This window comes from Diceros bicornis, chromosome 8 (genome assembly GCF_020826845.1).
Source record: "Diceros bicornis minor isolate mBicDic1 chromosome 8, mDicBic1.mat.cur, whole genome shotgun sequence".
In the NCBI taxonomy this organism is placed as follows: domain Eukaryota; kingdom Metazoa; phylum Chordata; class Mammalia; order Perissodactyla; family Rhinocerotidae; genus Diceros; species Diceros bicornis.
Window position 1 is genome coordinate 53,878,513 of NC_080747.1, and position 12,752 is coordinate 53,891,264.

At 37.1% G+C, this 12,752-nt stretch overlaps 2 protein-coding genes and 1 non-coding gene across 3 annotated transcripts in view; 1 reads left to right on the forward strand and 2 right to left on the reverse strand.

Moving 5' to 3' along the window:
- Positions 1-10, reverse strand: part of LOC131409238 (transmembrane protease serine 11G-like) — a 47,537-nt gene extending 47,527 nt beyond the window's left edge. The window contains exon 1 of the mRNA XM_058546333.1: positions 6-10. Within this exon, the coding sequence (XP_058402316.1) occupies positions 6-10 (5 nt within the window). The remainder of the gene's footprint in view (positions 1-5) is intronic.
- An 856-nt stretch (positions 11-866) lies between these two features.
- The window catches only part of LOC131409239 (transmembrane protease serine 11F), a 130,539-nt gene continuing 118,653 nt past the window's right edge, over positions 867-12,752 (reverse strand). Inside the window, exons 7-10 of the mRNA XM_058546334.1 lie at positions 11,686-11,887; positions 6,949-7,208; positions 4,987-5,129; positions 867-1,025 (exon numbers count right to left, since the gene is read on the reverse strand). Of these exons, the coding sequence (XP_058402317.1) occupies positions 867-1,025; positions 4,987-5,129; positions 6,949-7,208; positions 11,686-11,887 (764 nt within the window). The remainder of the gene's footprint in view (positions 1,026-4,986; positions 5,130-6,948; positions 7,209-11,685; positions 11,888-12,752) is intronic.
- LOC131409865 (U6 spliceosomal RNA) lies at positions 9,209-9,316 on the forward strand. The gene has a single exon (XR_009221054.1). It is a non-coding gene; the product is annotated as a U6 spliceosomal RNA (small nuclear RNA).

Sequence of the window (12,752 nt, forward strand, 5' to 3'; positions counted from 1 at the left end):
GATACCTCATTCCACCGAAAATCTAAAAAATATTTGTCCTGTTCTTAATCATTTGAAACTAACTCTACTGGCCTAGGTCCCATCACGTCTTTTTATCCTCCTTGAACCCATGGAAAAATGCTCCCAAGAGTCTTCATTTTCCTTTTGGCCTAACTCCAATTGATGTATGAATGGCAAGATGCTGTTAAAGAATAAATCAGAAATGCTTATTTACAATACAACATGCATCCTGAAGCTAGTGCTTCAATATAACACAATGTTAACAGCTAGTTCAGATACATTTAAACATCTTTTAAATGTAAGCTCTTGTGGTGAGTGATGATTCTCTGTATTATTATTTATAAACCCAGGTTAGAGATCAAGTTATATTGCAAATCTCATGCTTCTCCAGTCTAGCCGTTGAATGTCCATTCATCAGTTCCAGAATGCTGAAGACCTGAACCCTCAGGGAAGACTGATGTTTGAGTTTTTTTGCTAGAAGAATCCCAAGTGCTCTAGGTATTATATGAAGTAAGATTTTGGCAGCCCTGGCAGCTCTTCATATCCTGTGGAAAATGATGTTCCCTGTCTTCCATTGGGGAAAGCCATTTATAAATATTCATCTTATTAATAAGCCTCACAACAGTTTCCCTTGTGAGTGAGGAGTCAGTGCTATCTGTCATTTGCTGTGTCTTCTTCTCTCAGGGTAGAGAGAGTTCAGTCACATATACACAAAGGCCACCTCATGATATGAGATGGATCTAAGACTGAAGGACTTCTTGATATCCAGCAAAAGCACTGATCCAAACCACATGAATATAAATAATACACAACAGGTAGGAGTTTTATTTGTGTGTGCCATGAATGTAATTCATGGACAATTAACACTAGATACCAGTCTTTGAGGCAATCCAGTCTCGGTACTGAGTTACTCTTGTGTAGACCCCAGGTTTTTTGGGAAGACCACATGATTGTCCCCAACTTACTATCCCAACAAGGTACCAAATGTCATGATTATCATAAACCAGAGGTCCACCAGAATCACCCTGGAGAAAAAACAAAAACATTTAAAATTGTTAACTCTAATTTAATTCAGTAGGAAGGTCATTGCAATCATCTCTCTTCCACAGAAAAAAAGGAAATTGTTACATAGAACATGCAGCCAGATAGAGATAGATTATATAATGTTTCTCTCAATTGAGATAAAATTTTGTGCTAAACTTTAAAGTGCATTGTTTTCTAGAAAGACTAACACTCATTCATATAAAATGGTTACATTATTTCTGGCTCAGCATCCTTGAATTTTTTTTTTCTGCTAGTTTGATTAGACACTTTATGCATGGTTTAGTAAGCATGTATATAAAATATTTAATGAGGTTAGTATTTGTGTATAGGTGGAAATTTTTGAGGATCTCTTCTGAATATTGTTAGCTTGACTGCATTTTATGGACCTATTCTTGGTCTTCTTTTCTTTTATTTACATAATTCTACTTTATGTTTGCTTGTGGAATTTGATGTAAGCTCCCTTAAATCTCTTTTGGAACAAGGAAGATTAAATAACTAAACAGATATAAATGTAGAGGTTAAAAGTGTGGTCTCAGTAGTTGAACTGCCTGAGTTTCAGGCCCAGCTCTATCCATTACTGGTTGTGTGACCTAGGGTAAGATACTTAACCTCTCCGTGCCTCTTCCACCTCCTTCACTTATTTATTCTTTTATCAACTATTTATTGAGTTCCCACTATATGTCCCAGGCATTTTGATGATCATTGAGGACACAATGATGATCAAAAATAAACAGTCCCTGTGCTCATAAAGCTTGAAATTTAGGTTAAAAAACCAACACTAAATAAGCTGACAAATAAATGCAAAATTACAACTGTGCTAAGTGCTATGGTAACATACAGTGGGAGGAGTTGACTGGTCAGGGAGGTCAGGAAAGTTTCCTCTGATGAGATGTAATTGAGCTGATATCTAAAGGAAGAGGAGTTAACCTTGAAAAGGAAGGTGTGGATGAAATGTGTTCTAGGCAGAGGGAATAGTGTTACAAATGCTCTGTGTCATGAAGGAGCTTGGTATAAAAAAAGGCCTGTAAAAAAAAGAGGAGGGGGCGGACTGGAGAGAAGACAGCAAGGTGCAAGTGGTATGTGATGAGGCTATAGAGGTAGGAGAGACTGGTCCATGCAAAGCCCTGTGGGTGGTTTTGTTTTTTATCTTAAGATAAAACCAAAGGTAAGCCTCTGAAGTGTTTTGAGGAGGGGGTTGACATGATCAGATTACATCTTGTTAGAAACCATCCTGGCTTTCATTTGACTAATACACTGTAGGAGCATGAGAGTGAATATAAGGAAATAAGCTAGATGGCTAATGTGGTTGGGAGGGTGAGGAGAAAGCAGAGGGGAGGGGAGAGGGAGAAAGAAAGAGAAGCAAGAGAGAGATTTAAGGAGGTAAAATCCATGGGATTAGGTAATCAATTGGATAAGGGATAAGGAGAGAAAGTTAGAACAATTTCTAGTCTTGCTTGTTTAACAGAATGAAAGGGAATGCCATTCATAGAGATACAAAACATAGGAAGAAAATCAGGTAGGGAAGGGAATAAGAGCAGAATCAGATGCAACATTTTAAATTTAAAATGCCTTTCAAATATCCAAGTGGAGTTGTCAAGTAAGAGTAGAATGTATAAGTGTAGATATCTAAGGAGAGGTTGGGGCTAAAAGTATAAATTTATGAATCATCTGCAAAAATATGATAATTGAAGCTACGGAAGAGAATTAGATTCTCTAGGGAGAAAATATAGAGGAAAAAGAGGAAAAAGTGTGGAATAAATCAAAAAGTTTAATGGCTGAGATTGAGAGAATGAGCCTAAAAAGGAGACAGAGAAGGAGCAGACAGAGATGTGGAATGAAAATCATTCTAACCCTAGAAAGGCAATAATTCAAGAAAGATGGAGTTGTAAACATTATTAAATGCTAAGAGGGAAAAAAAAAGAATAGGACCAAAAAACATCTGGGTCACTGGAAACCTCAGGAAGAGCTATTTTGATGAAGTGATACGGCAGAAACCATATTGTAACAGTTTGAGAAGTTAGTGGGAGGTGAGAAAATTGAGACAATGCGTATAGATATTTTTCCAAATATTTGATGGTAAACAGATAAGATGGGGTGCTAGTTGGAGGCATTATGGTTCAAGAAAAGAGTTGGTTTTTTTTCTCTTTTTTCCTAATTTGATAGATCTGAATAGGGAAGGATCTAATTACAAGAGAAATTTTGACTATGAAAAGAGATAGAAGAAATAATTGCTAGTGTAAACTTCCCCAAAAGGCCAACAAGAAGAGGAGCCTGAGCAGAGAAGGGATCAGCCTTAGAAAAGAGGAAGCTTCTCTGCTGTGACCTAAGCTGAGGGTGGATAAAATGGGTGCAGAGGAAGGCAAGTCTGTAAGCTTGGTGCTGGGAAAATGGGGAAATCCCCCTAGGATGACTTCTACTTTTCTTTGAAAATTGGGGAACAAAATCATCAGTTAAGAATAAAGAGGTATATAAAACCAGAAGTTAAGGAAAGTGGAAAATGTTGGGAGAATTCAGAGAATGGACTTGAAACAAACAAACAAAGAAATAAACACAAATAATAGGATAGTCAGTTTTGTTATCTGGATCTTTTATTGGACCCAATGTGCTCTGTTGTAGTTTTTCCAGGAGCATTTGACTTCCAAAGTGCAGGAGAGAGAGAAAGATTGGATAGTTGAGTTCTTTCAGGTTTGGAACTTTGTAGACAGAAACACTGAAAAGAGAGAGCAACAAGTGAGCTTGGGGTATTAGCAAAAGTGATTAAAAAATGATTAATAGTGAAATCTAAGTTGGACAAGTAGATGATGGAAGAAAGGAAAGGATGAATGGAATGTGAGAAAATAGAGAAGCAATGGTCTATAGGTCTCAATGAAGTTGAAGAAAGATGATATTTTATTCAGTCAACAAATATTTGTGCCAGGCACTGTTTTAGGTGTTGGTAATACAGCAGTAAATAAAATAGACCCCCAAAATCTATGCATTCATGAAACTTATATTTACATTCTAGTTTAGTGGGAAAGACAGACAATAAACCAGCTAAATAAAATATATTGTGTATTGGATGGTGATAAAAGCTAAAGGGAAAAAGTAAATCAGAGAAAGGACACAAATCTATGGGTAGATCATGTGTGTTGGGGGTGAGGGTTGGTAGATTGGGATGTAGCAGAGTGTGCGGCCAAGGGGGCAAGAGTATTTGAAAAGTAGGCAGAAAGAAGTGGGGCGAGTCTTTAAATAGAAAGATTTGGGGAATTAGTGTTTTGGGAGTTGGAACAGTTTTGGTGACAAAACTCAAGGTGTGATCCTAGGAATAGGTGGCTGAGAAGGGGTGAAGATCCTAACTGGAGGTTAGGAGGTCTGGGAACTGAGACTCCAGCCTGTAAATGGGTCAGTGTTAATACTGCAGGGCTTGAGATGAAGAGGAAACTATTTCAGGTGTCAATGTCATTAAGGAATGAGAGGGACAAAGGGGAGAGACCAGGAGGTGGGGGATGAAAACAAGATGCATAAGAGTTGATAACAGAGCTGAATGAAGTGGTCTTCAGAGGAGAGGTTTCTCTGTCTTTTGTTTAAGAAAACGACAATAGAACATAAGAGTAATTGTGTGAACTAGCAATAGGGAGCAACAGGCTTTAATTTCCTAATTTGTAAAATCGAGATAAGTATAGTACTGCTTCGATCTCATTATAGTGAATAATGTATAAAAAGTGATTAACACTTGGCTTGGCACATGGTAATCACTTATACAATACACAGTAATCACTTAATAATTTTTGTTATTTTATTTTATTGTTATTGTATTTTGTCTAATATTTTGATTATTCAATAAACTGAATCTTTGGTGAAATAGATGACATTTTTTTTTCTCCTAGGTGAAATATATGCCAAATTTAGAAATAGTTAATGGAAACTGTTCTTTTAAAGTTTTGATCTGGACTTTAGACTTACCTTACATGCGTCTACTTTTCCGTCCATGAAGCCAGCACATAACATTCCTGGAGTTATGAGGCCGTCATACACATCTGTTCTGTTACACACATCAGTGCTTATGGTTTCTACTCTGGCTTGCCGAAGTTTATTTTGTATAGGTCCTATTATACAAATAAACACACACACAAAAATGTGTTCTTTGAATAAAACTGTATCTAAGACGTGAAAGACACATAAATTGTATATTCCTAGGAGCAAAAGCATAAGGTTATTTTATTATTAATTACCTAATTTTATATTCTGTGTCATAAATGTCTACGTGCAAGGAACCATAAACATACATGTCCCAATATCGTATCATACTTGTGAATCTTCAAAAGCTATTGGAACCCTTGGGGCCAGCCCGGTGACGTAACGGTTAAGTGCGTACACTCTGCTTTGGTGGCCCCGGGTTTGCAGGTTCGGATCCCGGGCCCGCACCAACGCACCACTTGTCAAGCCATGCTGTGGCGGCATCCCACATAAAGTGGAGGAAGATGGGCACGGATGTTAGCCCAGGGCCAATCTTCCCCAGCAAAATGAGGAGGATTGGCAATGGATGTTAGCTCAGGGCTGATCTTCCTCCCACACACACACAAAAGCTATTGGAACCCTTAAAACTACATGCAATATTGTGTGTGTGTGTGTGTGTGTGTGTGTATGCTTTTTGTTTCATGAAGAGAGGGTTCATCACATTGATCTTGTCCAATTGGCACATTTTTCCATCTGAGGAAATTGAAGCTCAGAGAAGTTCATTGATTTTCCAAAAGCTAGTCAAGTAGGAACCAGGATACAAGCTGCACAGATCTATTTGCCCTACTCTGTGCTGTAGTGTGTTATTTAGGGGTGTCTCAAAGCATGGGAAAGAGAATGGATGCCCAACATACGCCAGCAATATGACACCAACACAGAGCAGGGCCAGGGGTTAGGAGGAGAGAATACTGCACAGTTGAGTGTGGGAAGGGAAGTAGCTTAGGGCTCCTGATTGATTGAAGCTGTTGGCGAGTAGCCCCGAGCTAGCGGTGAGGGAAGAGAAGAGGAAAGGAGACAGAACAACCTCTCAAACGTCAAGTAGAAAATGCATGGAGCATTTGGGAAAGTTTTCATATAATAGAGTTCTGTCAAAAAAAAGCCAGATTAAGGTATATTATCATTTGTCTCCTAGTTTCTTCAGGATATCCTTGATAGGACCTTAAACGTTTATTTGCCAATTTAAAACATTCAATTAATCTCTTTCTTCAGAGAGGAATGACGTAATACCTAGAAATCTTACATTCTGGGCTTCAATTTATAAAATTTTAGAACTGATATCTTTTAACCTCCCTGGGAGGTGGGACAGAGGCAAAGAAATACATATATATTCAACAAACTAACCAAAATGAAAATTCTCAAAACATTCACAAAGTACTTTCATGTTTATGATCACCATAAATCCTCATTAAAATGAGGAATGATTTAGACAGGAAAAAAATAGAAAGAAAGAAATAGAAAGGAAGGAAGGAAGGAAAGAAGGAAGGAAGGAAGGAATGAAGAAAGGAAGGAAGGAGGAAATGAGGAAAGAAAGAAAGGGAAACCTATCATTAAGATTGTGGTTTGAAATATATGCTAACCATGAGTATTCACATCTGGCAAATATATAATTTGGAAGCAATTACCCCTTGTACTCCCATAGCATTTTTTCCCTTCTTATAGCACCTACAACAGTCTGTTCTTTTCTTCTATATTACCTTCATCTCTTTCTCACCATGCTCCAAATGCTTGTGAATATCTCATCCTGATTCATTTTACTTTTCACCCCACAGCCCCCTCTTCTGCTCAGGGGTATACATATTAGAAGCATCAACGTTATTTTTATGAAAAGTCTAAAGAAGGATTCCCTAAGACAGCTTGTTAGATCTCAAGACAAATTTGTACTAAGTAAATTAGGTTGAACTAACTCACCATCATCTGTAACAGATCCAAATCCTGTGACAAATACACTTGTTTTAGGTGGCAACTTTATAGATGAATCTGGGAGGCAAACTCTCTGAACTACATTTGAAAACTTAATTTGGGTAGTGAGCTGAACTAAAGCAATGTCATTTTCGTTTGTTTCTTTATGGTATTTTTCATGAAGGATAATTTTCTCCACACTTCGTTTCATTGCAGGTGGTGTTATAGTTGTACCAAAAGTAGCAATCCATTGTCTTGGGTCTTTATTTCTGCAAAAAATTGAAGGATAATATTTGTGATGCTTAATTGTATCCTTTAAAAAAGATTGAGACTGTATTTCTCCCCAACTATTGAGATTATGCTCCTAAAATTTCCCTATGGTGAGAGAATTTGCGTTTGATGACCTTATGGAAAAAAGAGGTTAAAAATATTGATGATACAAGTGAGAGTATTAAAGCCCTTAAAACTATTTTATATCCTCTAAAATTAAAAAGAGCAGAGCAACTAAATGGAATTTCCATGCTTTATTTGGATTAATAATAGCAATGGGAACTATACAATTAATTTCCAATCTTTCAGTTCCTTGTTTATTAGAAACTCTTCAGATTCTATTTCTTCTGTAATTTCAATGAAATGTATAGAAATCAATTTTGATTTGTTTTGGATATAAGAGGCCCTTTCCCTCTGTATCAGATCCTCCATCTATTCTTATTTTATGACTCACTTATCAGCTTTTGTTTACTGGGTCATACTGTGATCTTTGAGACAAAGTGTAACTTGTCTGCTTCACAAACCCTCATGTGTACACAGGATGTTCCTCCACCCTCCACCCATACCCTGCCTGGATATTCAAGAGCTAAGCAGCCCTAGCAACGCCATGCTGTTAGAACTCCCACCGCCCTTGGATCTGGCTTGTCAGTCCCTCTTACTATTTTTGAGGCTCTCCCTTCACATGGGTGCTTTTTTCTCCCAACATGCAACAAGGTTGCATCACAAGCCAATTCTGTGTAATTATATTACTTCTTTACCTCCCTATTCTTCCTCAAAGGCCAGTTCCCTCTTTTTCTAATTATCCCCATCAAGAATGACTAGAAATATATAGAAACTTGAAATTCTCTATGTAGAAGAAAATTATGTAGAAGGAAATCTCACAGAGGAGAATTCATACAGGGGATTTCCTTGTTCATGCAGGATTATTGTGTTGATGAATCATAAACTTTTAAGTGTAAAGAAAAACCTGTAAGATTAGTGGTTTTCAGAGTACTCTGCACTGCCTCGGGGATGAGCAATCACAGCCCGGGTGTGGTGACCCGGAGATTGGGGTGTTGCGGGTGGGTCCTCTCAGCTGCTTTACTTATTTATGCTTTAATGGAAGATTTTATTTAAAGGAAAGTCTTAGTGCTGAAGAAGTCGTTTGAGAAATAGAATTCTAGGAGATACAAAGACTTCAGTCCGTAAGGAGCTTGTAAACTAATTGAGTAGACAAAACGGATATACCCCATCTCTTCATGCATCGTCAACCAGAAAGGAAGCCTCCTGGAATAGGCGCAGTTTAACATGCTTTGTGGATAAGGACACTGAGATTTGGAAGGTAAATGGTTTGCCCAGGTGAGTGACATAACCAGCTGGTTAGTGTCAGAGAGACATGGCCCAGGTCTCATGATATCCTGTCAAGAACCTTCTCCCCACTTACACTGTTTCACAAAGACTGGGATCATTTTACATGAACATAAAGGTACTAAGATTTGTCTTAAACACTATTTTAAGAAATATACTATTTCTGTAGGAAAAAATAAAAATTTTTAAAAACTATTTGGATAATTGTGATATTATCTTCAAAATATCCTGTATTTTCCTTCACAACGGTATACTACATTGTGCAATTACACGAAATTATATCACTCCCCAAATTAAACCCTTTCTCTCCAGGACCATCACCTTTCCCAACTCTTTTAGATTATTATTATTGGCATAAAATATGCTATAATGAAGCTCATATTTTAAAAATCCTTCCTTTGAGTCCACGACAACCCTCAACTGCCAAATTTCTCTGCTCTCATTCATTTAAAAACTCCTTGAAAGTGGCATCTAAATTCACTGTATCCAATACTTCTCCTTCTAGTATCTCATGAATTCATTCCCATCCCCATCATATCACACAATTTCTCTTATCAAGAGATCACCAGTTATCTCTGTTTTATCAAACTCAATGGGCAACCCCCACGTAGGTCTGTCAGCACACAGAGACTGCGCTCGACTTGCCGAAACATGTATCATTGGCAGCACATACACTGAAAACATTGGAATGATACAGGGAAGGTTAGCATGGCTCCTGCACAAGGATGACATGCAAATTCATGAAAGATTCCATATTTAAAAAAAAAACTTGTACACCTATGAAGTGGAAACAACCTAAATGTCCATCAATTGATGAACTGATAAACAAAATGTGGTCTATCTATATAATGAGATATCATTTGGCAATAAAAAGAATTGAAGAATTGATATATGCTATAACATGGATGAACCTTGAAAACATTATGAAGTGAAAGAAGCCAGTCACACAGGACCAAATACTGTAATACTCCATTTATATGTAATGTTCAGAATAGGCAAATTCACAGAGACAGAAAGCAGATTAGTGGTTACCTAGGATGGAGGGATTGAGGGTAAGGAGTGATATCTAAGGGGTGTGGGGTGTCTTTTTGGAATAATGAAAATGTTCTAATATTGATTGGGGTGATAAATGCACAACTCTGAATATACTAAAAGCCATTGAAGTGTGCACTTTAAATGGGTGAATTGTATGGTATGTGAATTAAATCCTAGTAAAGCTGCTAAAAAATACATTTATGTGGCATCTGTTTATTTGACTAAAATGCAGCTATTGTGATCTTTATCAAATACTAACAACTTTCACTACAAAAATACTGAGAAGAAGCTATTATAGAAATTATTTTTTCCCTACTTTATAGAATTATTTTAAGCCACATTCATAATTTTAATCACCGTTACATTTTGCTTTGATTAGTACTAGAAGGTATCTTTTATTTTAAGAGAGGGGTACGTGGTAGTAGTTGCCTAGCATCGTAATGAAAGTTTGAAACAATTAGAAAACACATCAAGTTACTCACATTTCTATGGAAATTATCCAAAAAAGTGTCACTATCAGAATTTGTCCATGGAGTCTAGTTATCCTGATAAGTAAAGCATTTTCCTCAAAACTATAATTTACTATTCTGAGGCATAAATTAGTTATTCTTTGAAATTTTTATTTATCTAAATCAGGGGTCAGTAAACTATGGCCTGAACGCCAAATCCAGTCTGCTGCCTATATGTGTGTGGCCTGAAAGCTAAGATTGGCTTTTACATTTTAAATGGTTGAAAAAAATAAAAAGAAGAATTTCGTGGCACATGAAAATTATACAAAATTCAAATTTCAGTGTTCATAAATAAAGTTCTATTGGAAAACAGCCATGCTCATTCATTTAGCTGTTGTCTCATTTAGGTATTGTTCACTAAATATTAATAAATTGAACTTCTGGGTTTATTTTTAATTTACATAAACACAGATCAGTTATAAACTAAAATGGATGACACGCCACAAAGCAAATGTGAAGATTGGAGGACTACACAAGCATGAAAAAATCAGAAAGCCTTAAAAAATTAGTGAGACTCAAGTTCACCTAAGGCATGATGCTTGGTTATTTTGGGGGTTGTAAATATGTATAAGTGAGTCCCTTTTCTCTTGTCTCGTGAGAGAGTGACAGACAATCACCTTAAATTCATTAGATCATTCTCATTACATGTCTGCCCCATAAATAAAGGTGTAGGCATCTTGGAACCATTTGGTGTTACCCTTAGAAGGAAGGTCAAGAGCCTCCTAGTCTCAGCAAGGATAGTTTCCTCAGAAAGTGTATGTGAACAGTGCCACTGGCTAGGGCTTTATTCAGAGCTTTTGTCTTTTGAGAGTTTAAAAGAAAAAACTTTCTATACTCTGATGGTTAAATCTCAGGGAGGAAAGAGGGTGTATCCTTGATCTTCTGGGGCAATGGGGTGCCTGTGTATGTTCGTATATGTGAACTACGTAGCTGAGTTTTAAGAGTTACAACTGCGAAAGCTCAAGCAAAGAGCGCCTGTCAAGTTGTATGTGACCATATTCCATGTTGTGAGGACTGTGAGACAGGGTGGCAGGTCTCGCTCACCGTCCACACACCTCTCTGGTCCACAAAAGCCCACAAGGGTCCTTGGATAATGGAATTGGAAGGGAGAGCTTCAAGAGTGATACCTTTGATTTTTTTCTTATTTATAAAGTGATGGTGGGTGGTAGGAGGATAAAGGGATTAACTGAAAAGAAAAAAAAAAAAACAAAAACAGAACAGAAGCTGCTGAATTTTCTCCCTGAATATATGGAAGGGTTTAAACTTGTTACATGTATAACAGTCAGTCATAAAAATAATTTACGATATAGTAGGAAAGATAACACTAGTGTTATGATAATACAGGAAAATATATGGTAAGAACCACAAGAGCGATACAAACCAAACATCATAGATATTGAGAGAGGGGAGAGAGAATGAATATGACTGGGGCATAGAGCAAAAGCAAAATGCATTTTGGGGACAAAGAGTGTCCATCTGGAATGGAGCAGAGGATAAACTGGTGAGATTGGACTCTTCCTAAACACTGAATTGATGGCAATTGATAACCAGAAAAGAAGACTCACAACAGCCCTGGTGAACTTACTTGCGGAAGCAGTGAGCTGCTGTGAGCAGCCACGTGTTGCTGATGAGGCTGGCTCCGCACTGATGGCCTGACCCTATGAGCTGGAGGCTGGCCTGCCATGGCCACTCCCCTTCCATAGCTGTTTCCCTTCCTTGGACAATCCTCTCAGTAGAAGAGGATGCTGGTAACAGCATATTTGAAGATGTCATCCTTATTCCACAGCCTGTCACAGAAATATACATTAGCTTGTTTTCATAAAAAAGAGGGGAAGAAAAATATATCCTGATTTGCATTGGGTGCAGATGCTTAGACAATCCATTGCACCTGCTTCTCTTCAACCCATTCCCAGTACTCAGGCTCTGAGGTTATTGGATAGGGGTCCTACTGATCCTATTGAGGTTCAGAAGAAATATTCACCAACATTTCAAGGCATCTAATCCAGGAATTAACTTCTGTCTCTCTGTATAAGCATATATGGATAGATAGATAGATAGGTAGATGGATAATTTATTGAGCATTGAAAATGTATAGATCCTCTGCTAAGTGTTTTAGATACATTTACAGCAAGACATTTTTCAGATGAGCAAACTCAGCCTTGGAGAGAGAATGTAAATTGCTAGAGGTCATCCAGCTGGTAAGTGACAGAGTTGAATATAAAATTAGGAGGCTCCACATCAAAGCTTGTATTTTTACTGCTGAGAGAGAGAGTCCAATTCTGAATATAGGTCGTGATTCTGCCTTGACATGAATCTATACATCGTCTTTGCAAAGCCCTGAATTTTAACAATCTTAAACAATAATGACCTTTTTTGGTTTTGTAAAATTTGAAAGACTAGTTTTTAAAAAAATTCTGATTTCCTGATAACAAACCCTCAGTTGATTAGACTTGATTCCTAAATCAACCTTAAATAAGGCTCAAAAGTATATTAGTATACTTTATTAATGTACCTTTTAATTATTTATATTTTTATTAAGAGTACAAGGGTTTTTTTTCCAAAAAAGAAATTTTATTCAGATACAGGTAAAAAATAGTTGCCTGAAATCATACTTACAAATTCATCATAATTCCCTCACGGTTAAATAGCTTC